The sequence below is a fragment of the Herpailurus yagouaroundi genome, unplaced genomic scaffold (assembly GCF_014898765.1).
Source record: "Herpailurus yagouaroundi ecotype Mexico unplaced genomic scaffold, PumYag 162, whole genome shotgun sequence".
NCBI lineage: Eukaryota > Metazoa > Chordata > Mammalia > Carnivora > Felidae > Herpailurus > Herpailurus yagouaroundi.
In genome coordinates, this window is record NW_024412403.1 from 69,729,955 (window position 1) to 69,757,270 (window position 27,316).

Sequence of the window (27,316 nt, forward strand, 5' to 3'; positions counted from 1 at the left end):
AAGAGTATGTTTGTCTTAGTCTGCTGGGGCTGCTGTAATAAAATACCATAGACTGGTGGCTTAAACGACAGAAATATGTTTTCTCACAGTTCTAGAGGCTGAGATCAAGGTGCTGGCATATTTGGTTTCTGGTAAGGGGTCTCTTCCCGGTTTGCAGCTAGCACCTTATCATCACATTTTCATGTGGCAGGGAGGGGAAGGGAGAGCCTTCTAGGGTCTCTTCTTATAAGGGCACCAACCTCCTCATGAGGATCCCACCCTCATGACCTCATCTAAACCTAAGTACTTCCTATATGCCCTCCAAATACCACAATACTGGGGGTTAGGGCTTCAACACACACATTTGGGGAGAACACAATTCACTCCACAGCAATGTTCCTGACCAGGTGTTGGCAAGCTTTTTCTGTAAATGGCTAAGTAACAAATATTTTAGGCTTTGCCTCCAAATACTTTAGGCTCTGTCATGTATTCATCTTTGTTGTTTCTCACACCCTTTAAAAATGTAAAAACCATTATAAATTGCAGGCTAGATTTGGCCCACAGGTCAATCCCCATTCTAGGTTCGTATGACCCCTCCCTCCAAATTTTCCCTTCATACGACCTGTGTACAGATATCATTCTTCAGTCTTCCTTTGACAGACTGTGTGTGTGTGTGTTCGGGGAGGGGATCGATTGTTTGTGTGTGGTAAAATATACATAACATAAAATTTACAAATTTAACCATTTTAAAGTATATAATTCAGGGGTATTATTCACAACACTCACCATGTTGTGCTACCATCACCACTATCCATCTCAAAAACTTTTCATCATCCTAAAAAAACTATGTACCCAGTAAGTAATAACCCCGTATACCCCTCTAGTCCCTGGGAAGCACAATTCTACTTTCTGTCTGTAAGATTTTGTTTATTCTAGGTACCTCACTTAAGGGGATTCATACAATATGTGTCCTTCTGTGTCTGGCTTATTTAATTTAGCAGAATGCCTGCAAGGTTCATCCATGTTGTAGAATGTACCAGAATTTCTTTCCTTTTAAAGGCTGAATAATCCATTGTTTGTATACATTATATTTTGCTTGTTAATTCAACTGTTGATGGACATTTGCGTTGTTTCCACTTTTTGGCTACTGTGAATAATGTTGCTATGAAAATGGGTATACAAGTATCTGAGTACCTTGTTTTTAATTCTCTTGTGCACATATCTAGGAGTGGAACTGTTGGATCATATGGTAATTCTATATTTAACTTTTTGAGGAACTGCTAAACCAATGGCTGCACCATTGTAAACTCCCACCACCAGTGCACAAGGGCTCCAATTCTTCACATCTTCATCAACACTGTAATTTTCTTTCCTTTTTTTTTTTGATAGTGGCCATCCTAGTGAGTATGAAGTAGCATCTCATTGTGGTTTTGACACACAGTCTCTAATGATTATTGATGTTGAGCATTTTTCATGTGGTTATTGGGTCATTCGTATATCTTCTTTTAAGTAATGTCCAGTCAAGTCCTTTGACCATTTTTAATTGTTTTAGTAATCCCTTTTTAATAATTATAGTGAGTAAATATAATAATTGTACTCAATAGTTACTGAACTCTTACTATATACAAAGTATGTTTTTATATATATTACCTCATTAAATCTCCATTTTGCAGATGAGGCAAGTGAGCCTTACAGAAATTGAACCCAGGTATGTGCCCCTAAACTCTGAACAGTGCTCTCTCTGTCTCTCAAACATGTGCACGCACACACCCACCCACCCACACCTATTGTTATGGGAAGAACACCTCTCTTACGAAATCAAGAAAACTTCAAAGGAATCCATATACAAGAGCCTAGAGAACAGATAAGGAATATCAAGAAAGCTATGACTTCTTCAAAAAATGTGGCCCACTTCTCAAAAGGAGATAATGGGCGGACTGAACGGAATACGCTCACTGAAAAGGACTGGATAAAGTATGAAAAATTCTAGGTCACTGCTGTCCAGAGATATCTTGAATATACCCATGAAATGAATTTAATCATGAATCAATTGACTTGAGATAGAAACCAACATAAGAAGTTGAAACAAACCCTAATGAATTCCCTACAGTTAGTGTGAAACTTCTTCCCTGAGCCTTGCTTTTTGCTAATTATCTTCAATGCTTTTTTGTTTTAGCCTTGTTTTACTTCCTGAGTTTAACTTACTGCCAACACCCCTAAAAATCTATCTCAAAAGCTTGTTTCTCTTTTCTATCTCTGCTCTGCAGGAATAAAAATGCAAAATATTATCTGAATTCAAGATGAAAACAAACTTATAAATATAAAGATAAAAAAGAAAATGAGAAAAAAAGAACAGAACACCTTTTGGGATAAGCCTCTAGTTTTCCAGAGAAGTGATCTTCCCAATCATTTCAAGTTTGTGTCTGGGTAGGCATTAAGATTCACCTAAATGTCTCTTTCCTTTCCCCTCATGGAGAAGTCAGCATGGGGGATAAAAGCTTGATGTGGTGAGGGGTAGGGAGCCACATGGACATGGAAGACCAGTGGGTCTGGAGGCCAATGACAAGGACAGAAGAGGGAAGGTTGGGGGTGCTGCAGACAGGTGTGAGCCAGAGGCCTAGCAACTGAGGATAGAGAGGGGAGGGAGACACAAGAGGTGATGGGTAGAAGAGATGGCCAGTGTGGTTGGGAAATCAGTTACATGGAGTAAAGAGTAAGCTCAGCAAAGAAATCAATATGTTAAAAAAGGGTGGGGGGGGGGGGCTTCATATTGTTTGAGAAGTATTTACAAACAGGGAGGGAGGATGCCAGAGAGAACACTAAGGTGTTGGATTGTAATTGAAGGAATCTGTATGAACTCATAATCAATCACAGATACATATACACACACCCACACAGAGCTATATACTTTTAGATGTATGTACAGTATGCATATGTGTGTGTGTGTGTGTGCGTGTATATCTCCTGGCTTCCTCCACTGAAAGGACCTAGAAGCATTAACATTCCAGTAGCATGAAGCACCTCAGCTACCCAGATCTTGGGTCCTTAAATACCATCTCCCACTAAAAGGAACCAGAGCTCCTTGGCAAAATGGCTGATTCCAAGGCTGGGCCAGGGGAAGTACAAGATAAGTCTGGAAATCTTTTTTGTCAGAAAGTAAGAAAATGCTCAACAAATGAAGAGATAAATCAAAAGGACAAGGAGAAAGGGCTCCCACTGGCCAAATCAGACAATTTTAACATCAAAGTAAGTAACAGATTACAATCCACTGAAATGCACAGGAATTCATGAGTCCAAACTAATGATATAAGTGAAATAAATGAATAAATAAATGAATAAATAAATGGGAGAAAGGGAAAGCTATTCCTTACAGTAGGAAGCCACCTAATACATGTAAAAGGGGTGACAGAAATAGAGGATCATCACCTAGTAACCGCCACGGAGTGGCTGACACAGGCAGGAGTCATTCCCACAAAATACTCGTCAATAAAAAGGGGAAGACGTTACCTGAAGGTGGGAAAAGACCAACAGGAGCATGTGACTGGAGTCAACACCACTGGAGCCGGATGGGTAGTCATGGCACACTGCCACCTCAGGTGATGCCCTGAGAAGATCACAGCACCATTTCTCTAGTATTCTTGCCAAGAATGTATGACTTGAACTGGTTATGAGGGAACACGGGATGGATATGGGTGAAGGGTCACTCTACAGAAGTTAAGGCCTGTACTCTTTAAAACTGTCAAGGACATGAGAAACAGAGCAAGACTAAGAAGCTCTCTCAGACTGATATGTCTTTTTTTTTTTTAATTTTTTTTCAACGTTTTTTATTTATTTTTGGGACAGAGAGAGACAGAGCATGAACGGGGGAGGGGCAGAGAGAGAGGGAGACACAGAATCGGAAACAGGCTCCAGGGTCTGAGCCACCAGCCCAGAGCCTGACGCGGGGCTCGAACTCACGGACCGAGAGATCGTGACCTGGCTGAAGTCGGACGCTTAACCGACTGCGCCACCCAGGCGCCCCTAGACTGATATGTCTTAAGAGACCTGACATGTATGTGCCATGTATGTGGCAGGAATACCGTAACAACCACTCCTTTCCCCGGGTATCCTAGTGTTTAGCACAATACCCAGAGCACAGAAATACTTAGTAAATATTTGCCATTCCAGAAAAGAAAAGAAAAAAAAAAAAAACAAAGCAAAACCCAACAGTGTTTGGCCAGCTAGTGAAATCCAAATGGGGCTTGTAGAGGAGGTGGTAGTGTTTGATCAATATCGGCTTCTTGATTGGAAGGTTGTAGGAAGCCATCACCTCCACTGTAGGTGATGTAGGAGAATGTCTGAAACATGAACTTGAGTGTCGAGGGGTGACAGGACAGAACGTGCAGCTTGCTTCAAGGTTCAGAAAAGGACAGATGATAATGGGTATATAAAGACAGAAGAAAAGGTGATGGAACAAATGCAGTAAATGCCAACAGGTGGGGAATCTGAGTGGAGGGAATCAAGAGTTTTGTACTTTTCTGGGGCCACAATTAGAAGCAAATACAACTATCATTTAGTTTCTAGATATACTGTTCCTGATAGGAAGCCTCTGAATCAGCTGGAAGAGGCAGGCTGTATAACCACAAAAAGATACAAGAACATTTACAACACAGCACATAAATAAGAGCACACTAAAAGAGGGTAAGTTGCGAAGGAGTAATAGACTTAATGCTACCTCTCAATTTGTATTGTTTCAGATGGCAAATACCCTGAAGAAAGGTCCACAAACTTGCTTTGAAGAGGGGTTAGCTTTAATTATAAGGCAAAATCTAATTTTTAATAAATGCTTTAGAGTAGGATAATAATGATGATTAAGATAATGATAACTCCCATTTGCAGGGCTAATTACTCCTTAAGTATGATAAAAGTAATTATGTGTAAATTTTCAACAGCTAACTGTGAAACTATTCAAGTATAAAAAACATTCATTTCTATGTGAAAAATCAATTATATCTCTGTCTTGGACCTCAGGACATGGAAAAGAATTCAAAACAGCTGCATAGAACTTGGTCACTAAAATTTTTTGACAAGTTTAGATTACATTACAGTGAATATGTAGCTAGCACTTACTGAGCACTTCCTAAGTGCCAGGCACTATTCTAAGTGCTGCGTATGTATTCACGGAGTCCCCAGGACCACCCCATGAAGAGAAACAACTGGGCAGAGGAGACTGGAACAGCTCTTTAGCAACCGAACAGGCTAGCACAGACTTCAACTGGGGCAGCAGAAGTGACCACCTGGTCCCAGCAGCACCCTGTCCTCCCTCTGTCTTCTCAGTTATCCCATTGTATGGTACTGCTGTCTGCTCAATTCTGCTCCTTGACTACGCGGGAAGCACTGTGAGGACAGCACCCATGTTCTTCATTCTCTCATGTATCCTAGCGCTTCGCACAACGGCTAGAGCGTAGAAAATACTGAATAAATATTTGAGTGAATAAGAATGAATAAATGGTGACCCGTCTGCAGCCTGAGCCTGCATGTTCTCTGACTTGGTTGGAACAGCCCCGGGTCAGGAGGGCAGCTCCCTAATGAGAGTGAGGCTAAGGGTCACAGGGCTGGTGCCTGGTTGGTGATGTCAGCCGAGGGCTTGAGCAGGACAGTAGGACAATTCTGACGACAATCCCGGTCATTTCCATAGCTTTATTAAGTTTTTGAACAAAAATATAACACATTTAGTTATCTACTTAAAAGAAATATGCTTGATAAGAAAAAAACCTGAAATATACTAAATATGGTGGTTTAAAAAGTCTAAATCAGTATTAGTCTTTTCCCATGACAATTCATGTGTGAAGTGTCTTTCATGATTAAGCATTTATTAAAAATCCTTAATAGGGTAATATGGTAAACAAACCAGAAAATACTACTCCTTATTTTATGGAGAATGTGAGTTATGTTATAAAGAAATATTAATACATTTCCTCCTTACAAGAGAGAAAAAAGTGCATCCAAATAGATTTTCTTCAAACTTACAGTGACAAAGGAAACTGGTTTAAAGATTCTTTCTATTACAACACAATAACTAAGGGCTATTCTTTGATGTAGATGATGGCTAGTCAAACATTTTGGCCTACCAAAACAACTCTTAGTCATGAAATCAACTTTTCTGAACATGCAATGAAAAAAATGTATAAGCATGCAGTCAACAAGCAATGCTCAATCAATTCCGCACTTAGGACAAAGACATGCAGATCTGAATGCTAAAATGTCCCCATGAGCCCAGCTTTAATGCTACTATGTAGTCAGCCCATTTCCTAGAAAACATGAAGGGAGGGTGATAGCTTCCTCTTCTCTAATCATTATTGCTCGGGAACCAGAGACTTTCAGTCTTCCAGGCTGCATGTCCCAAGGCAAGTTACTTACCCTCTCTGAGCCTCTGCTCCCTCCTGCGGAAACTGGGAGAACATTTGCTTTTGCATGGTTATTGTAGGGTCAGAAACACACAGCAAGTGCTTAGTAAACTGCTAGTGATTTAATAAATAGCAGCTGTTACTATTCCATGAAAAGAAAATTCAATTCAACAAATACTTATTAAGTTCCTATTACTATGCTAGCCAATGCTGTGACTCGATGATGGCTGCCCTCTTTGGCTTAATTACCAAGGTAATATTTTGTTTTGTTGCTGTTTTGCTTTTTGTTGTTTGTTTCAGTGTTGTTTAGGAGATGCGGTAATATGTTTCTACCATCTCTGGGGATGTCTAAGGACCTCACCAGCTGCTAGGCTTTCCCAGGATTCCTCCTGAGTTCTGTTTGATTCTCTCACCTCCAAAGAGAATGATATTAACTGAAAATCTTTCATGCAACTATTTCCTCCACCCCAACTCAAGCATGGGGATCTCATCAGACGGGTCATAGGCAGTCCCAACCTGGATCACATATATCTAATCCAGACTAGAACCACAGCAGAAGGTTACTGTGATCCTATGGGGAGATCTGGGGCATACTCACTCCACACAGTCTGCCCCCAAACCTCCATGGAATGTGCCTAACTCAACACTCTAGAGGAGAGACGGGAGAGGACTGATCTTTGTCAGAAACCTAAATGACAGGTCAAAAGAACATGAACTTGGCTATATAATATCATGAAATGTCATGGTTCTTTTTGTTTTGTAACTGCTTAATAACTGCAAAATCTTCAAGAAGACAGAAAATAAAAATAGAAGCTATGAATACCATTTCCTGGAGTAGAAATATTAAAAAGGTTGGTCCACAATCATGGACCACAGATGTTCTGTTTGTCCTTTTATGGTGCTTTAAAAATATTTGAGCTAGTTTTTAAAAGCTGGGAGATCCCACATAAAAAATAATCTAGATTTCTACCTTTTCTTTAAAAAATCCATATTGTAGAACACTGGATCCACTTGGCAATCACTAGCTGAGCTGAACACTGTTGCTCTTGTGAGACGACATACCCTCCAGCCACTAGGTTCTTCTTGAACTTTCTCTTTAAACCCACCTGTGGGACAGACATCTGCTGCCAGTTCATAACCTCTGCACAGGTCACAAAACGCTACACAAATGTAACATTCTTAAAAGCTAAAGTCTTAAAAACTATAAAATATTATTTAAAAAAATGGTTAGCTTGATTAGCTTTTACACTTGAGGTTTTGAACACAGTTTCCTTTGAGGCAATGACCTCAACAAAAGATTTCCTAAAATTGATCTAACAATCCAGCACCAAATGCAGAATGCAAAAGAGACGGACAATTTTCAAGGTTTTGGTTATTCTGGTCTTTTTTTTTTTTTTTTTATGCCAGAGCAAAATAAGGTAAAAGGGAGAAGATGCCAAAACTCCTCTTGTTAAATCAAACATTTATGGCAGCAATCTGAAGGAAAAAAGTTAAGTCTTTAATGCATTAAGCCTGGTAATTAGTTCTCCCCTCCTTCTAAAATGCAAAGCATACTCTCAGCATGCACCCACACACATCCGCACATGTACATCAAGTCACATCTTACAAATTCCCGCAGTGCACCAGGGTTTCACTTCAGACTTGAAAAGGATCCTCTCTCTGGAAAATGCAGACAACTTATGCTTTATTTTATCAGTGATGCATCACAGCTTGTAATGAGAGGGGCCTATCTAGTGCTTCTTGATATGAATAAATATAAAATGTTATTGATCCTTCTTCCCTGAAGAAACTAAACTATATTTTATATATATTTCACAGGAACAGGGGGGAAAGAGGTGATTTCTTCAGGCTGCCCCATAGTTGTCAAGATTCCCAACAAGACCAGTTACCTGCTGCATTCTCTGCGCAGGCCAGCTGTCAGAGGGCTGAATGTACTGAATAAATCCTTGTTAATTTATAGATTTTAATTAAACTATCTCATACTCCATTTTCATGCTTAAAAATAAAGTTATACTGCAAAAGCTACAGTATATAAAAGACCAATTTGGCAAAGGAGAAGGTAATTTAAGAGATAGTTCCTACTCCCACATATTAAAAGTTTTCAAATGAATATTAATCAATGCTTTAAAAGTGCCACTCATTGTACTGTGGAACACACCTGTTTAAAAGCAATTTATAGGTAACAATTTTTAACTTTCCCTGACTTTGCTGACATATTTTAGCAATGCTCACGATGCATGTCAATCATCTCACTTTTATAGTATGAAATGAGAATCTTTGAGCTCATTGGGATAATAATGTTGACTGTACTTCTATGGCATCTTTTACCTCAAATAGAATAGAAAAGGCTTGTGAAATGGTTTCAAAAAGGGCAAACCTGGGATGTGTTATCATGGGTGAATCCACTGCAGGGGCCAAGCTACAGGCTTCTGAAAGGTGGGGCTCGCATGGCCTTCCGCCTCACCAGCTAATCTACTGCTATCTCTGCAACAGAAATACCAGCCACACAGCTTCCCACATCTGCAAGTAGGATTTTTGTTAACAATTTAATCCCAAGTGTTAAAAAAAAAAAATCCCTGGATCTAAATAACATAGCATACCAAGTATCTTTCATCTTTTTTTTTTTTTTTTAAATCACATAGGACTGCCTGGCTGGCTCGGTCTGGCTTGGTTGGGAGAGCTCGTGACTCTTGACCTCAGAGTCATGAGTTCAAGACCCACGTTGGGTGTGGAGCCTACTTAAAAAATAAAATAAAATAAAATAAAATAAAATAAAATAAAAATCACACAGTCATGTGCATAGGAGATCAAATATATGAAAACCTAATTGACTGAAATCAAGAGAATGGTAAATAATATTACACTGAACATCTACAGCTGCACTAATACAGTAACCTCCAATCACAGGTAGCTATTTAAAATTAAATTAAATTAAATTAAATTAAAATTCAATTTCTCAGTCACACTTACCTTGTTTCAAGGGTTCAATGTGCTCACATATAGCTAGTAGCTACTGTATTGAACAGTGCAGATACAGAACACTTCCACTACTGTAGAAAGTTCTACTAGACAGTGCTGGGAAAGAGGAAATACCCCAAAGAAAAATGTTGGTAACCAAACTGTTACCTTTTTTGGCTTGGAATAAACAGTCTAAATAAGCACTTTACCGCATTTCATTTTCAAACCATGGTTGACAGTTTGAATGCCAGAATTCACTTCCTGGTAACTGTCCACTGACAATACAACTCTGCAGCATACTTCTGTGACACAGAGTTTTGCTTCCCCGTGTTATTCTTTAATTCAAACTGATGCCGTGTAACCAAAGCTGAAACCATGTAAGCTCTAGCCCTTCAATCTCGTGGGCTTATTTGGGCAACTACTATTTTATACCCAAGGTAACTATTTTTCCTTCCTTCACTCTCATTCCTTCTCCACAAGCTCCCTAATGTCAAAAGTCAAGCATCTTTGTTAATCTCAGGACTGCAAGTAACCAGATTTGGCTCTAAACAAGATTCCTACTATTTGTAAAGAGCAGCAATACAAAGATTAAGATACTACCCAATAGCATAGAAATGTCTTATTCTTGAAGATGATAAATTCCAACAGTAAGTTTCTTTATCAGACATTTCATTATGAAAAAACAGGAGCAATGTAGGTGACCCTACTGATGCTTCCAGAACATCACTTACGAGGGAGCAGGGGACTTTAGCATAACATATAAAAAGACTAACTAACTGTAAAATATACTGGAAAACCTAAGATCTGGAAGCTCTGGGGTAGAGGAAAAGGAAGAAGCCAACACTGCTCAAGCCTGAAAGGGCTGGGTGTCTCCAGGACAGTCTGTAATGGGGTAGGCTGACGCAGGTCTGGCCCTCACCCCTTCTCTCCTGAGAGAGATCCCCCCAAATGAAAATAACAAACTGCAGCCTTCCAGGGCATTTGTCTGATGTAACTGTTCCCTCTCAGGCTGGAGTTGACAACTGGGAATGGTGGATGTCAGAGTTAGCCCTTAGGGTGAGAGAGCAGAAGAAAAGGTCCTGAGAAGCTTCAAGTGCAGGGGTGTCTGTGAGGCAGGGTCACCATGGGGAGGAGAGCCCGGAGGAGACGAAGATTAACATTAAAGACGAATGAAACCAATTTCCTGATTTTGTTGTACTTGGCACCTATTCAACGACTAATTGAGAAAGGGGGCTATGTTCTGTAGGAAGTACTGGTGATGCCAGTTTGCATGGTTTAACATGTGTGCTTGCTTCTCCTTTTAACACAACTGACTTAATTACTGAAGAACTATGCTATATTTTGAACAGATGAATCCAGCGAAGTTTTTCAAGGGCTACAAAAGCACTAAGACAATGGGAGAAAGAAGCAACATGGGATGGCAGAAGTGAACCTACAAAAATCTAAGTATTTTTCAATATTTTGAAATAAAAATCTTCATACTTAGCTCAAGAAAATGTTGGAAAGAGACAGGCATAAAAACATGGAGAGAAAAATAGGCAATCTGTGCCAAAATCACCTATGCTAAGTACAGGCAATGGCAGAATGAACCATCTATGAAAAAAGTAACACTATCTTTAGGTGTCCATTATTAACAGACATGGAAGTGGCAATATAGTGTGGCTGCATTTGTCTAGGAGTTGTCTAAAGTTTGACAGTGTCTGATTAACAATCAAATGATAATGGTTTCTACCTTTAAGAGAGGTGCTAATTTTAAAAGTGAAGGTGATGCAAATCCACCTACAGAAATATTTAAAATAGAAAGTAAGGGAAGATGGAATCAGGTGGAGAATCTGAGACATTCAGCATTCAAGGGGGCAAAAGATACTGAATGTATCCCAATGGCCTTTGCTAAGATGAAATGTCACTGTGGAAAGGGCGCTGTGCTACAAGACAGAGTGGCAAGGCTTCTGGACTAAGTAGAGAACCAAGTGTGCCCCAGACAAAGCACCTCAGGTCCTCATCTGATTGATGGGGTAAGAAGGCGCCCTTCCCACCTCGCGGAAACACTGTGTGCACAGATGGCCATTAGGGACAACAAGAAGCATGTGCAGCCACAAGAAACACACTAACAGGAGAAGCAACCTCATGAGGTGACTAAGAGCATGAGCACACTGCGAACCCAGCAGAGGACCAGGCAGAAAAGAAAAACCTGTAATGCAACCAAAAATAGGATAAGGAGTGTGGGAGTTAGGGTGGTACTTTACTTAGTATTTTAGCTTCCGCAAGAGTGAAGGAGAAGAGAAGAGGAAGAAAAAGAAAACAGTTCATCGAGGAAACAAGGAGCATTCCTTCCGAGGTGGAACTGCTTTCTAAGGGCTTTCAGGAGCTGTTCAGCAAAAGCTGCATGCTCGAGATCTTGGTTTCTGAATACCGTTGTTTGTTTTTGCAAATCCTTCTCACTTCATCTTCACAAAACCCTGACATAAGCAGGGTCACAGATGAGATATTTGTATTACAGATGAGAAAAATGAGGTCCAGAATGTTGAAGTATTTTGTCATAAGCTACAGGATAAGTGTCAAAGTCAACACTTAACAACTCCTCACACCAGTTATGGTTGCTAAGCCTCCAAGTTCTAGAATATTGAGTTCCAATTACCTAGAAAATAAAAAAAAACTGTCCAAGGAAGGTGACATTTCTTGATAAATCCCAGGAAGAGGAGTGTTTAGTGTGTTTGCACAGCATTTCCTCCGTGCAATGGCCTGCGAATGACCTCTTAAACGATCTGTCTGGTGGCTCTGGCAAGGCAACATGACAGGCACATGCCCAGGACAGAGCCCTTCCCACAACCCACCCCAAAATGAAGCAGCTGGATTCCTTATCTTCTCTCTTAAAAACAAACCAATGGAAGTTAGTTTTGCTTCTTCAATGCTATGGCTTCTCATCTTCCTCTGCTTTCAAGTTGGGCCTCTCAAGTTTCTTCTTACATGCACACGAACTTCAGTTCAGCAGCTCTGGATTTCGGACAAGGCACGAGAAACTCCACAGTGCCTTTACTTAGCAGTGTAAGAGAACCCTATGGCTTTTATTCTTTAAGATCTGGTTAGGCTTCAAGTACATTAAGTAGAAATATGAAGGAAAATCAAGGAAAGTGAAGGTCAGGGGTGTTTGGATGGCTCAGTAGGTGGAGCATGCAACTCTTCACCTTGGGGTTCTGAGTTCAAGCCCCACGTTGGATGTAAAGATTACTTAAAAATAAAATAAAACAAAGAGAGAGGGAAAGCCAATCAATTAAAATTACAGCACAACAAAAAGTATCTTGGAGTGTTTCTCCAATCTTAGAATTTGTAAAATTATCTGAGGAGTTTAATAACAATGATGATACTCTGGCTTCACTCCCAGAGATTCTGTATCAAATGTGGGGTGGGACTTGGAATATGCATTTTTATTTTTTTAAAAGTTTATTTATTTTGAGAGAGAAAAAAAGAATGCATATGTGCACAGGGGAGGAGCAGAGAGAGAGAGAGAGAGAGAGAGAGAGAGAGAGAGAGAGAGAATCCCAAGCAGGCTCTGCACTGTCAATGTGGAGCCTGACACAGGGCTCAATCTCATGACCATAAGATCATGACCTGAGCTGAAATAAAGAGTTGGACGCTTAACTGAGTGAGCCACCTAAGCGTCCCATGGAGTGCTCACTTTTAATAAGCTTTCTGGGTAATTCTGTTCCAAACAGTCCATAAACATGAATAGAAAAACAGTCTTGAAACTTTTTTTTAAGTTTATTTATTTTTGAGAGAGAAAGAGAGGGAGAAAGAGAGCGAGAGAGTGGCAGAGAGAGAGAATCTCAACCAGGCTGATTAGCTCAACCACTGATAGCACAGAGCCTGACATGGGGCTCAAACTCACAAACCATGAAACTAGCCTTTCATGACCTGAGCTGAAATTAAAAGTCGGACACTTAATCGACTGAGCCACCCAGGTGCCCAGTCTTGGAACTCAAGGAGAAAGGCTAGTTAATCAGAGGGACTCATCACAGAGCCACTGCAGCAATGAAATAACAGAGGAGCAAGTGGGCAAAGGGCCACAGATGAGCGCCCAGGGTCCACAGCTCACGCTGACGCTTCCCATTCGGATGATCTGACTGAGCATCCTACCTCAGCATATGCATGTGGCATGACAGAGCTGCTGGAGAGGCACGTGTTTTGGGGTCCGAGATGGGGCTTTTCCATTCCACACGAGATAGAGAAAGCATAGTCAGCACACAAAATAAGGTTGTGTTCACACCACAATTTAAACAGTGAGAAGGAAGCTCTGATACAGTGGGAAGACTTTGGAATCAGAAGTCCATCCCCAACTCTGCCATATGTTGGATGTGTGACAGTCACTTTGCCTGTCTAGCTTCCAAACTCTAATTGGAGGCTACAACCTATCTCAAGGGACAGCTGTCAAGAGTGAATGATCACAACATACCTTAATAAGGCCTTCTGTAAACTGTAATGCATCAAAGATCAGTATGATGATAAAAAACTGGAGGTTACTAAGTTTCTTAAACACTGACTACAAGCTTCTTGTAAGCATCTCACTGAGAAGTTGGCAAGAATGGCAGTTTAAGTGTCACAAAGCCCAGTAGCATGCCAAAAAGAGGTGGGAAACAGCTGACTGGAAAAATCAGGAGAACTCACAGAACATTCCAGAAGAATGCAGGAAAACATCCCTTTATCCAATGGTGGTAGAGGGTAAGGAAGAAAGAAAAGAAGGCTCTGCACTCCAGGGTATAGTTTTATTTTATGCAAACTATCCCTAGCAGACCATAGAGGGTATTCATTACATTTGGGCTAAAGCCACAGTGAGACTCCAGCAACTTCTTTCTCAACTACTGTCCATGTTAGTGATCAGGGACTTCTGCTTCAAGAACACGGTGATCTCACACTGAGAATTCAGACGAGGATTTGGGGTGGCTTCTTCAAAGAAGGCTGGGTCATGAAAAGGGACAGTGGCCTGTTTGCATATCTAGGAATCTGAGGCTCAGCTTAGCTACTTTTGGACAATAACAAGTGCCCTATGAACTTGTCTCCTTTGGAAGGGGGGTTACAGTGAGGGATAGAGGGTGGTATTTTCTGTTGCAGTTCACTTTGAAAAATGCCAATCTTGTTTCAGTTCAATGAAGAGACAAAGAACAGACTCAAACAGAGTGCAAGGGAAAAGCCCAGGGAGGTCTGATGGGGGAGGCAGCAGTGGCCAGCCTGGCTAAGGGATGGGGAAGGAGCCAGTTCAAGTTGGGGAGACAAGAGTGAAAACTGGAAAGGAAAGAGGTCAGCTAGAAGTGCTGGTTCCCATAGTCTACCTCCCACCCTGAGCTGCTTGTTTTTGTCAGAAGCTTTACTATGCCATATAGGTGCTCTCTTTAACGTTTATTTATTTTTGGGACAGAGAGAGACAGAGCATGAACGGGGGAGGGGCAGAGAGAGAGGGAGACACAGATTCGGAAACAGGCTCCAGGCTCCGAGCCATCAGCCCAGAGCCTGATGCGGGGCTCGAACTCACAGACCGCGAGATCGTGACCTGACCGAAGTCGGACGCTTAACCGACTACGCCACCAGGTGCCCCTAGGTGCTCTCTTTAAAAGGAAAAACGTGGGAAGGTTATTTGCTATGCTCAGTTTAGAAACACCTGAATAAAGAGACCTACCAATTAAGATGTCATACCAACTGGTGGGTGGGTCCTTACAATCATAAAAGAAAGCCATCTAGTCACCTTCTGGTCCTATAGGATACATGGCAACATTTATGTGACTAGCATGGCATGGGCAGAGAATTAAAATGATAAGTGAGATGTGTGTGCTAGAAGGCCTCTTAAAAGGAAATACATTCCACATATTAAAAAAGTAGCATCTAGTCTTAAAAGCCATTACCTTAGTACACCATGTACAATTACAGAAAAACAAAGGGAATGAGTATGGAAAACCTAAGCAGGCCAGAGTGGGTGGGGGTAGCAAGAGTCCAAATGCAAACAACGCTAGGAACAAGAAGAATTCTTGTCCACTTTATTTTTAAAAAATGTGTTTATGTATTTTGAGAGAAAGAAAGAGGCAGAGAAGGAGGGAGGGACAGACAGAGAAGGAGACAGAGAATCCCAAGCAGGCTCTGCACTGTCAGCACAGAGTCTGACATGAGGTTCAAACTCACGAACTGCGAGATCACGACCTGAGCTGAAGCTGGACAGTTAACTGACTGAGCGCCCTCAAGGCGCCTCTCTTGTCCACTTTACAGGGGAATTGGATGTAAAAAGAAACTGAGAATGAAAGTATAGTAGTATGAAAAGAATTTGAACATGACTATGAGAAAGTGAGATATGTATTACTACTTAAAAACTTTTTTTTAAAATGTTTATCTTTGAGAGAGATGGAGAGACAGAGCACAAACGGGGGGAGGGCAGAGAAAGAGGGAGACACAGAATCCGAAGCAGGCTTCAGGCTCTGAGCTGTAAGCACAGAAAAGGGGAACAAGGAGAAAGGAACTATGATCCCAAGATAGCAGAAACAATGAATCCTATTTATGTGAGAAAGGAGCAAGTCAACTAACTAATAGGGTATATATGTGAAAAGAAGAGGACCCAACAGGTGGCAGAAAGACAACAAAATTTATTACACCATGTTCTTAATATGTCAGTGACAGTGGAAACTGGGTAAGCTTGGCTGCAGAGAAACAATTTTGAGTATGCAAATGTAACAACTGTATACCTTATTGTAAAGTTCCAATATGACACTAAACGTGAAACCATCTGAAACTGTCAAATCTATGCATCAGTCAAGCAGCATGGTTACTGAGGACAATGGCCAGGCCTGAGCACCTATAATCCACAGAAACATTTTTTTTTTAATTTTTTTTTTCAGCGTTTATTTATTTTTGAGACAGAGAGAGACAGAGCATGAACGGGGGAGGGGCAGAGAGAGAGGGAGACACAGAATCGGAAACAGGCTCCAGGCTCTGAGCCATCAGCCCAGAGCCCGACGCGGGGCTCGAACTCACGGACCGCGAGATCGTGACCTGGCTGAAGTCGGACACTTAACCAACTGCGCCACCCAGGCGCCCCTCCACAGAAACATTTTTAAACCAAGTAGTCTTGATGATCCCCCAGGGAATTCTGGCAAATGTTGCTAACAGTGATATAGCTAACAACTGCTTGACCTGAATTAAAAGCATTTTAGATTTACCTACAACCCCCTTTGCCAGAGGCCATTAAGGAGAAGAGTGATCACCGAAGCAGAAGAGAGAAGAAGCAGAAGCCATAAATAATCTATCAGCTGGGGCACTGGCACCTAAACAATTAATATCTGATCAGGTGGACAAAGCGATCACACACCCCATAGTTGACAATACTCTGTCTTCATGTACCTAACATTTAATTACTTAAACTACAAAATTACCTATTTAAGAATGTAGGTGAGTTCCTAGCAGAAAGAAATTTTGGGTCACTTGAGACTCTTGGAAAGTTAATGAGTTGTTGGTTAAAACAAATATTGTGAGTACATAAGGAAGGAAGGAATACAGGTTAAAAATGATTTGCAGAAAGAATTTGAAATGAATGAAAAGGTTAAATGGTATTATAAATAAGGTAACTTCCTCACTCTATAAACAAATCAGACTGAGAACAAAGGGTGATATGCTACATTAGGATTTATTTGCTGGTGGTTGTTTTTTTTTTACAGAAATGTGGAAATGTGATCACGTTTTAAAAAGTATTAAACAAAGAAAAAGGGGACAAACCAAAACCCAGACTCTTTAAAAAAAATGTTCTTTAAAATGTTTACTTAATTTTGAGAGAGAAAGGGAGACAAGAGGATCCCAAGCAGATTCTGGTCTAACAGCAGACAGCCTGATGTGGGGCTCAAAGTCACGAACCATGAGATCATGACCTGAGCCGAAGTCTGCCACTTAATGGACTGAGCCACCCAGGTGTCCCCCAAAACCAGACTCTTAACCACAGAGAACAAACAATGGTTATGAGAAGGGGATGGGTGAAAGAGGTGAAGGGGATTAAGAGCACATTCATCATGATGAACACTGAGTAATGCATAGAATTGATGAATCACTATATTATACCTGAAACTAACAGAACACTGTATATATGAACTAACTGGGATTTTTTAAAAGTATGTGATTGTTTTTACATTCTTCTTGCATATAAAGTTTAGACATCTTCAAGAAGTGAGAGAGGTTAAAAAAAAAGCCTTTGGATCCACAAAGTTCATAGAATGTAACAAAAATAATAACTTAGCTTAATCAGCTTTGATTAAAAACTCATTAGCCATGTGCATTTTTCTGTATGTCTATCATATGCCAATAAAAAGTAGAAAAAAAAATTACCCCTCATTAGCTGAAATACAAATGAAACTGTCAAAATAAATCCTGAAAACCAAAATGTTTTGACAGGGATTTTAGAAGAATAGAAGAAGACAAAGAAAACATCAGAATAATGCTAATGGATAAGCACATTTCATGAACCCCAAAGATTCCAATAATGCTGGTGCTAGGTTACTGGGACTGAAAAACTGAAAAATGAATCCTCCTAGTGGCTACAGGTACTCTACCTGAAGATGATGTTAGCAAGAAATAATGGTCTTTAAAAAGGGAGAAACATACAGAGAAATGATCCCCTTCTCCAAAACCAGAAAATGAAAGCTTAGTGGTGGAGCCACACCAATGGTAATGCTGGCTTTCTCTCAGCATCCCTGGGCCTGCCTGGGTACCTACGGCCCCAGCCCTCTGCACAGCACTCCCCTCTTCCAGAACCACTTGGCACACTGGGAATTCCACGAGTCCTGGTGGGCGGTGTGGAAACAAGTTTGTTTCTCCTGGCCCTATAAAAAGCAGTGCTCTGGACTGAATTAATATCCCCTACTCCCCTAATAGTCCCACTATAAGGGTGCAGATGTCGAGTTTAGTGTGCTGGATACAAACAAGATACCCCCCAAATATAACTGAGTTGCAGACCACATCCACATCATCCAAATCTCTATGGGAAGTAAGACTGCAGGACTTTATCATTTAGCCAGTCTTCTCTTTAATAACACTGTATATCTGGACTGTGTTTCCCACCAGTAACCCAACTGCTACAGCAAATACAAATTTTATTTGGGCTATGTTGACATGACCTAGAGTTCCATCTTTAGCCATAACACACATGGTGAGAGAGAAAAGTTGACCAGCATTTGTTAGTGCTGATAGGATTTTATTCTAGTCTACATAAACACTTACCTCTTTTACGCTATGTGTTACCGCCCATATTAGAAAAACTCTTGACATCACCTGGAAAGAAGTCAGGACAACAGAAGATGGAACAATTCCTGAAAGATATTTTAGGATGGGTAAATAAACATATATTGTACCAAGTTTCAACACGTCATAAATTTTCTGAAACATTCGATTTTAATGTTTAGACATAAAACCATCTTGAGCAACTAAAACTTATCTATATTGGCATATAAACTGTTTTTCAATATTAAAAACTTTTTCCCTCCAAAACAATAATACTGCTTTTTTTTTTTTTTTCAAAACAATATTGTTAATGGCACAGCATACCACAGAATCTAGGTACCTTTCTCAAGCCTGTCAAAATCCCTAACCAAGTGCAATATAGTTTACACTTATCATATAGAGAAAGCAAAACCATTGCTTAACCTCTAAAATTAGACACTGAAAGGTCATTTTACAATATGGGTTTCAAAAATGAACAGGCACCTACGGAAGGGAAACCAACTGTATTTATATCTAATGAATGTTAGCAACTCCTGATATCGTATATACTGTCTATACTGTATTATTAGATACCGAACTAATAGTTATCTTCTATAATTTACTCAAATATTTTGCCAATAAGCATACCAAAATCAAAATTTGTAATCTATATAAGCCATTCCTCCTCACCTTGTTCATTACAGTAAGCATTGGTACAATTATCCTTCCAAAGTCTGAAAGTTGTAACACTGGAATCATCTTGAGTTATTTTAGATAATCATTAGATTCTGCTAAGTTTACATTTCTTTGGCTTTCCCCTTCAATTCTTACAACTACAACCCCTATAGAAAGACAAGCCACCACCATTACAAAAAAACCCTTGCCTCCTTTAGGTCATCTTAGACCCAGCAATAAGCCAGTATCTGTAAGCCTCATTTTCTTGTTGTAACTTTATCCTGGCAAGGAACTGCCCCTCTAAAATAAAATCCAGAGGGGCGCCTGGGTGGCTCAGTCAGTTGGGCGTCCAACTTCAGCTCAGGTCATGATGTCACGGTTTATGAGTTGGAGTCCTGAGTCAGGCTTTATACTGATAGCTCAAAGTCTGGAGTCTACTTCGAATTCTGTGTCTCCTTCTTTCTCTACCCCTTCCCCACTTGTGTTCTGTCTCTCTGTTTCTCTCTCAAAAATAAATGAACATTAAAAAAAATTTTTTTTTAATTTAAATAAAATTGGAAACAGAAGTATATGGGTACCCAATCCAGCAGCTCCACTACCCTCACCTCTGCCATTTCTCTCTGGCCTTACTGATAACAACAACTAGACTTACCAACTTTCTGCACCTTTCAAGTTACACGTGGGCCACCCTACACCTGACAGGAGCTCTCATCATGGCTGCAGATCCTCCTTTCACTCTAAAACTAACCCATCTTTGGGGCATCTGGGTGGCTCAGTCAGTTGGGCGTTTGACTTCAGCTCAGGTCATGATCTCACAGTTCGTGTTTGAGTCCCACATCAGGCTTTGTGCTGATAGTGCAGAGCCTGCTTGGGATTCTCTGTCTCTCTCTCTCTCTGTCCCTCCACCATTCATGTGCATGCTCTTTCTCTCTTTCTCTGTCTCAAAAATAAATAAACATTTAAAAAATTAAAATAAAACCAACCCATCTTCATTACATCCACTGGACCATCCCAGACAAATTTTCATTCTTCTAAGCCTTCTAAAACATACTCAGACTTCTGAACATTTATAAAACAAACAACAACTTGCCAAAACTCTGTGTACAAATCGAAGATAAAATTGTCTCTATGGGTGTAGCTATGAAAGGAAATCACTTCACAACTCATTAAGAAAAAGAGATACTATATCCTGTTAGAATGAGTTTCTTGGAGAAGATTTGGGCTTTGGAGAGGAATGATTTAGTTTCCAAAAGCAAGTTACATGGACATGTCAACAATGCTTGCCATATAAAGATGCTCAATAAATCTTTGTAGAATGAATGAAAAAAAAATAAAGGTATGGACTTGTAGCCCAATAGATAGAGTCTAGTAATAAACCCTCACATTTATGATTCTTGATTTTCAACAAGTATGCCAAGACAATTCAGTGGAAAAATAACTGTCTTTTCAATAAGTGGTGCTGGGACAACTGGACAAAAAATAAAAAATATAAATAAAAAATAAAAACAAAAAATAAAGTTAGAACACTTCCTTATACCATATAGAAAGAAATTAACTCAAAATGGATCAAGACCTAAATGTAGGAGTTAAAACTATAAAACTCTTAGAGGAAAAAAAGAAATGTGAATCTTTGTGATCTTGGATTAGACAATGGTTTATTAGCTATGACACTAAAAGCACAAGAAAAAATAAATAAATCAGATTTCATCAAAATTATGTGTGCTTCAAAGGATACCAACAAGAAAGTGAAAAGAGAACCCACAGAATGGAGAAAATATCCATGAATTGTATATAATGAAGGACTTATATCCAAAATAAAGAATTCTTACAATTCAACAATAAGAGAACCCAGTTAAAAAATGGGCAAAGAATTTGAATAGGTATTTCTCCAAAGAAGATATGCAAGTGGATAATAAAGACATGAAAAGATGTTCAAATCATTACTCAACAGAGAAATGCAAATCAAAATCATAATGAGATATACTTTGCTAGGTTGGTTATAATCATCAGATACATTATTACAGAGAATAGCAAATGTTGACAAGGATGTGGTGATATTGGAACCCTCACACATCGATCATAGGATTATAAGCTGGTGTAGCTACTCTGGAGAATGAACAGTGTGCTGGTACCTCAAAATGTTAAATATGGAATTACCATATGACTCATCAGTTCTACTCCTAGGTCTGTATATACCCAAGAAAAATAAAAAAATTGCTCACACAAACACCTGCAAAGAATGTTCATAGTGGTATTCATACTGGCTTCAAATCGGAAACAATAAAAATGTCCAACAACAGATGAATGGATAAATAGAATGTGGTAGAGCTATACAACGGTACATTAGAAATAAAGTAAAAAAAAGTAAAACATAATGAATAATAAATAAAAAGAAATGAACCACTGATACATACTGTAATATTGATGAACTTTGAATACATGCTGAATGAAAAAGCCAGTGGATAAAAGACCACATGTTACATGATTCGGTTTATATGAAAAGTCCAGAACAGACAAACTATAGAGACAGAAAGTAAATTAGTGGTTACCTGGGGCTAGAAGGTTGGGAAGGGAACTGGGAATGACTGCTAATAGGTATTGGATTTCTTTTGGCGGTAATGAAAATGTTCTAAAATTGACTGCGGTAAGAGTTTGCACAACTGTGTGAATTCTGAATTGTATACTCCAAGTGGGGAAATTGTATATGTGAATTATTATATGAATAAAGCTTTTATAAAAAAGTTAATGTGTGAATTAACTACAAAGCCTGGTGATATATGTAATACTGCTAAAGAAGTTAGTCAAATATTAAGTGAATATACTTAGCTAGATTATATTATAGTTTACATTACCAGAAAAACTAAAGATCCATAATCAAAGGCTTTCCTAAGTGAGTTATTAAGCATTTACTACTTAAGGAAAGACCACCAGTATTTCTAGTTTTTTTTTTAACTCAAAGACTAGCTCATCACATAAAAATATTATTTTCTCTTTCATTTCTGCTCTTTCTTCTTTTGCCAATGAAACAATGGGCTAGACTGCTAATGGTCTGAAAAGTGCTTCAGGGTTGTTGCTGTATTTTAGTGGGAATCAAGAAGTTCAGGATCTGGAACTCAGATTTCCAAGTTCAAAAACCTAATTTTATCCCATTCGTGAGCAAAAATCAGGCTCTGGGAGACTGACTCAAGACTAATCAAATTCATAAGAGTCTAGTTAATAAAACACAATGTCACTTTATTTACTTATAAGAGAGGCACAGCCTTTGTAAAACTGAATGGTTGGGATTTCAGAGACCCTCATCTGGGGGCACTTTTTTCCTGCTGTCGAAATCAGAATGCTTATTAGTAAATGCAACTTCAACAGAGGGATCTGGTTGCCGTGAGGGGTGAATACTGAAATTCAGTAGGACCTGGGTATAATTAATTACCCCTTCTTTACTATAGAGTTCTTTTTCCTAGAGAATACAAAGATTTATACAGTTATATAGGTCTTCCCTTTGAAAATGCTAATCAAAAATTGTGATTGTTTTTCTTAAAAGTAAGTTTTAATAACCAAAAACATTTATTCCTTAGGTAATAAATGTTCCTGGTAAGCATTTCCTACCAGTCTTTACTTCTAAGTGTATTTTTATTATTTTATTAAAAAATTTAATGTTTATTTTTGAGAGAGAGAGAGAACAGAGTGCGAGTGAGGGAGGGGCAGAGAGAGAGGGAGACACAGAATCCGAAACAGGCTCCAGGCTCTGAGCTGTCAGGCAGAGCCTGATGCGGGGCTCAAATTCACAAACCATGAGACCATGACCCAAGCTGAAGTAGGATGCTTAACCAACTGAACCATTTAGGTGTTCTTAAGTGTATTTTAAAATACAGTTCAACTTCTATTATTTGTACTCTGTAATTTGCTTTCTCACTTAACATTTTAAGAAAATTTCTTACAACATATTCTCCAAAATATTTTAACTTGAGTCATAAGATTCCTTTCAACAGAATATATTTGTTTACCTATTCTCCTTCTGTAAGACATTTAAATTGCTCTAATTTCTTGATATTATAAATGAAGTAATGAAGTATTACAAATAATACTTAAAAATTTCTGAGGTTTAGAACTTTTTTTTTTTTTTTAAGGATTATTTCCTTGGGATAGTTCCCAGAAGTAGAACTACTAGGTCAAATGCTATGAATTCCTTTAAGGCTCTTGAAATACATTGCCAAATTGCTTTCCAAAACGTTTGTATCAATATATACTCCCACCAGCAGCATAGAAGTGTGGCTGCTTTAGCTTACCCTCAACGGCAAATTTAAATCTTAGTAAGTTAGGGGGTAAAAAGCCAGTAAATTTAAATCTTAATAAGTTAGGGAATAAAATAGCTGATTAACGCTTTCTAATTTGATGCAGATGCAGAGATATTTATGGCTTTGGTAACAGGTGCTCCTAAATTTCCTATTAAGGAAACTGCCTATTTAGGCACCTGAATTTCCCTCAAATGATGTCATTCACACCAATTCTCACTTGGTTTCTATGGCATATGAACCTACCTCAACCAGTCACCCAGCAAACAGAAGTTTTGGTCCTAGCCTGACAGCCCAATCTCAAAATGCCTGCTCTACTGAACCAGATGGAATACCATCTTAGGGCCAGGGGCTCCAAGTTTATCCTTGAAGTTAAGCCAGACCAACAACAGAAGGCCACATAGATGGACCATATCATCTTTGCTCTGAACAGAACTGGTATCACTGAGTTGGGTTTAATGTTATTATTAGCTGGATTTCATGAGGAACTGTTAAAAAAAAATCATTATTTTCTGTAGGAATGCTATGCATTAGTATAATATACACTCTATCATTCCATGCCCCTTCCATAAAGCCCTAGGTGGGAAATATATTTTAGAAATCATTGCTAAGAAATATTTACTCTTCTCCACTGATAGGAGTTATATAACTCAATTGCCCTTTTTCTTTTATTATTTTCTTTTAATTTTACTATAGTTAACATACAGGGTTATATTCTCAGTTGCCCGTTTTTCAAAATGTTTATTTTTGAGAGACAGCGCACACGCACGCGCACACACACACACACACGAATCGGGGAGGGGCAGAGAGCAAGGGAGACAGGGAATCTGAAGCAGGCTCCGTGCTGTCTCAAAGCCCGACGTGGGGCTTGAACCCACGAACAGTGAGATCATGACCTGAGCTGAAGTCAGACGCTCAACCGAGTCACCCAGGTGCCCTTCTCAATTGCCCTTTTTTAATGTGGTAGTCAAAGTTTCAAGCCAAATCTGAAGTATACCACATTATTATATTTTATGTAGAAGTTATCACAAATTCTTGTGGAATGAAGTGCACAGACAGACCAGATCCTCTTTCTTTTCTAGACTTCTTGAAGTCAATTTCGATGTGACTGCATTTACTATGCTCTTATCTCTTATTTGAACACATGACATAGCATGTTAAAACTACCGAAACTGCAGATTTTTGGTTGTTGATTACTTAAATTGGCTGTTTTCAGACAAGGAGAGTTTCTTCAATCTTATCAGTAAGCCATCGCTAGGCCAAAATTCATTAAAAAAAAAAAAAAAGACTTACTACGCATCTATTATGCATTAATTGAATTCAACAAATATTTTTGGAGTACCTACTCTGTGCCACATACTGTTTTCCATGATGGGGATACAATGGTAAATGAGACAATGTCCCTGCCCTCATGAATTTACACTCTCAGGCTGTAATTGATTTGTTTTGGGATATGTCTTAATTTTAGGACTTTTGCCTGAAGGTGATGTGAGGCAACTAAACATTTGTAAACAGCAGAATGGCATGATCGCTTCTTGTTTCAGAAAAATATCTCTATCAGCAGTGCACATCTTTGGCAAGGCGAGGTTATAACTTGAGAAATAATTATGGGAATTTATGTTGAAAGGGCAATGAACTTTTGAAGCAAAACATCAGCAGATTAAAAGAAACACAAGTGTTTATATGTGTGGGGTGTGCATGTGTGTGTGTGTGTGTGTGTGTGTGTGTGTGTGTGTGTGTGTGTTAAGCAAAAGCTGTATAAAGGGAATCTGGCAATCAGTTTGATTCTCCAGAACCAGGGTGCTTTGAGGACAATCTGTGAGCCCTGCAGAGGTGGGCAGCACTGGAAATCCACCCTGCTTGGCACAGCCCTCAGATGGACCAGGTTAATGGGCTTAGGAGACTGGCTACCTGTGACCAAGACTGGATTGAAAGTCAGGTACAGCAAGGCAACGTAAGTTGGGAGCAGAGCAGAACAGTGTTCAGCTGGAGCCCACCACCAGAAAAGGAGCCAATCATCAAGGAATACATGCATAATGGAGGCCAGACCAAAGCAAGGCAGGAGACATAAAGTTGGTGCCAGAAATTAAACTAAATGATGGCAAGTGCAACCAGGATCTCCCTACCCAAATACCGTATCCACTAAACTAAAAATAGTAATATTCAATAACAAAAACAACACTCAACAGTAGCAACCAAAAAGGAATGGGGTAACAACTGTATGCCATATATTTTTAAAAGCTCTAGCCAAAAAAGGAAAGATTATTGCACATCTCCTACCCTATCCCCATATCCCAAAAATGATATTGGTGAATCAACACAATCTTGAGAATTTTCACCAACAGGATCAGATTTGGAGAGAAATAAACTTCTGAGCAGAGTATGACAGACGTGGAGGCTGGAAGGTGATGGTAAAGTGGAGGATGTGACTAACCAGGAGCCACCTCATGGATGCCAAGCCTTTCCAGCCCCACACTGAGCTTGAGGACTAGCACAAAGTTCCCTGTGGGAATGGGATACACTTTTTAAGAAATGGCAGAATCCTAGCATGGAACAGTTATATCCCAGAAGGGAAGGAAGAGCTCATGTTTTTAAATAAGTCATTCATGCATTGTTCAAAGTTTAAAAAGTATAAAAAGATACAGACAGAAAAGTCTCCCTCCCAATCCCATCCTACTACCACTCAGGTACCTTTCTCACAGGCAACCAAATATTAATTCCTTATCTATCACTCCAGAGATATATTTTAGGTATATAATAGCAAATATGTAAGTGAATGTATTAAGATGTATTTATATAGATCCTTTTTTTCCAACTTTTTACACAATGGCAGCATTTTATACACATTGTTCTATACTCTTCTTTTCTCCCCTTAAAAAATATCCTGAAATCTTTCTTCTTCTATACATATATACACTGTTTTAATTACTGAGACTTTATGCCTTAATATCCATGCACTCTCCTAAGCCCTACCCCTATGCCCTCAGTGTGTAGAAAAATATGTAAAACAGGAAAACTCTGGTTCTAAACTGTAGCTCACAGGGGAAAATAACTGAATATTAAACACTGTAGAAAGGCAGCCAGGAAGAATTCAGTAACATCCGTATCAGAGCAAATAAAATGGTTGGACAGGGATGCTCATACTTTAGGAAGATGGAGAGGCATGGCACCCATACAAACATAATATAAGGGAAAAAAATAAAGCATGCATTGAATCTAGGGAGAAAGTAAAAACTTAGAGCAACTGGAAAGAAGATAATCATTATGGACAACAAAGGCAATCCAACACAAGGATAATTGCTACCCCAAGGTAGAGAACCCAATATGTGGAACAGAAAGTGTATTCAGGCACAATCCAAGAAATATAAGAACAAAATTTCTACTGAGAAAATACACTATGGACCCGGGGGGGGGGGCCGCGGGGAAAGATAGTGAATGAAAAAAACCGAGACATTTCTTGGTTACAAAAATACTTCAGGGATTCAGACAAAAATAAATGAATGAATGAATAAAGGAATGAATAAACCAACCAACCAACCAACAAGTTACCTACAAAGTGGTAAAAAAAAAAAATCAGTCTGCTTCAGACTTCACAGCAACATCCAATGTCAGAAGACAATAAAGCAACATTACAATAGTCTGAAGGAAAGAATGTTCAAGAATATTATACCCAGACAAGGATGTAACTCTAGCACAATGACAAAAGGTAAACATCCCTAAATATGAAAGAACTTGCCACATAATGCCTATGCAACCAACCTTCTTAAGAAACACATGCTGTCAGGGGCGCCTGGGTGGCGCAGTCGGTTAAGC

General features: G+C 39.3%; 1 protein-coding gene across 2 annotated transcripts in view; it reads right to left on the minus strand.

Annotated features, from left to right (window-relative positions):
• HACD2 (3-hydroxyacyl-CoA dehydratase 2) overlaps window positions 1-27,316 on the minus strand; it is a 105,583-nt gene that overhangs the window by 16,029 nt on the left and 62,238 nt on the right. For both annotated transcript variants that reach the window (XM_040484712.1, XM_040484713.1), the window contains exon 4: window positions 18,561-18,649. In XM_040484712.1, coding sequence (XP_040340646.1) covers window positions 18,561-18,649 — 89 coding nt within the window. The remainder of the gene's footprint in view (window positions 1-18,560; window positions 18,650-27,316) is intronic.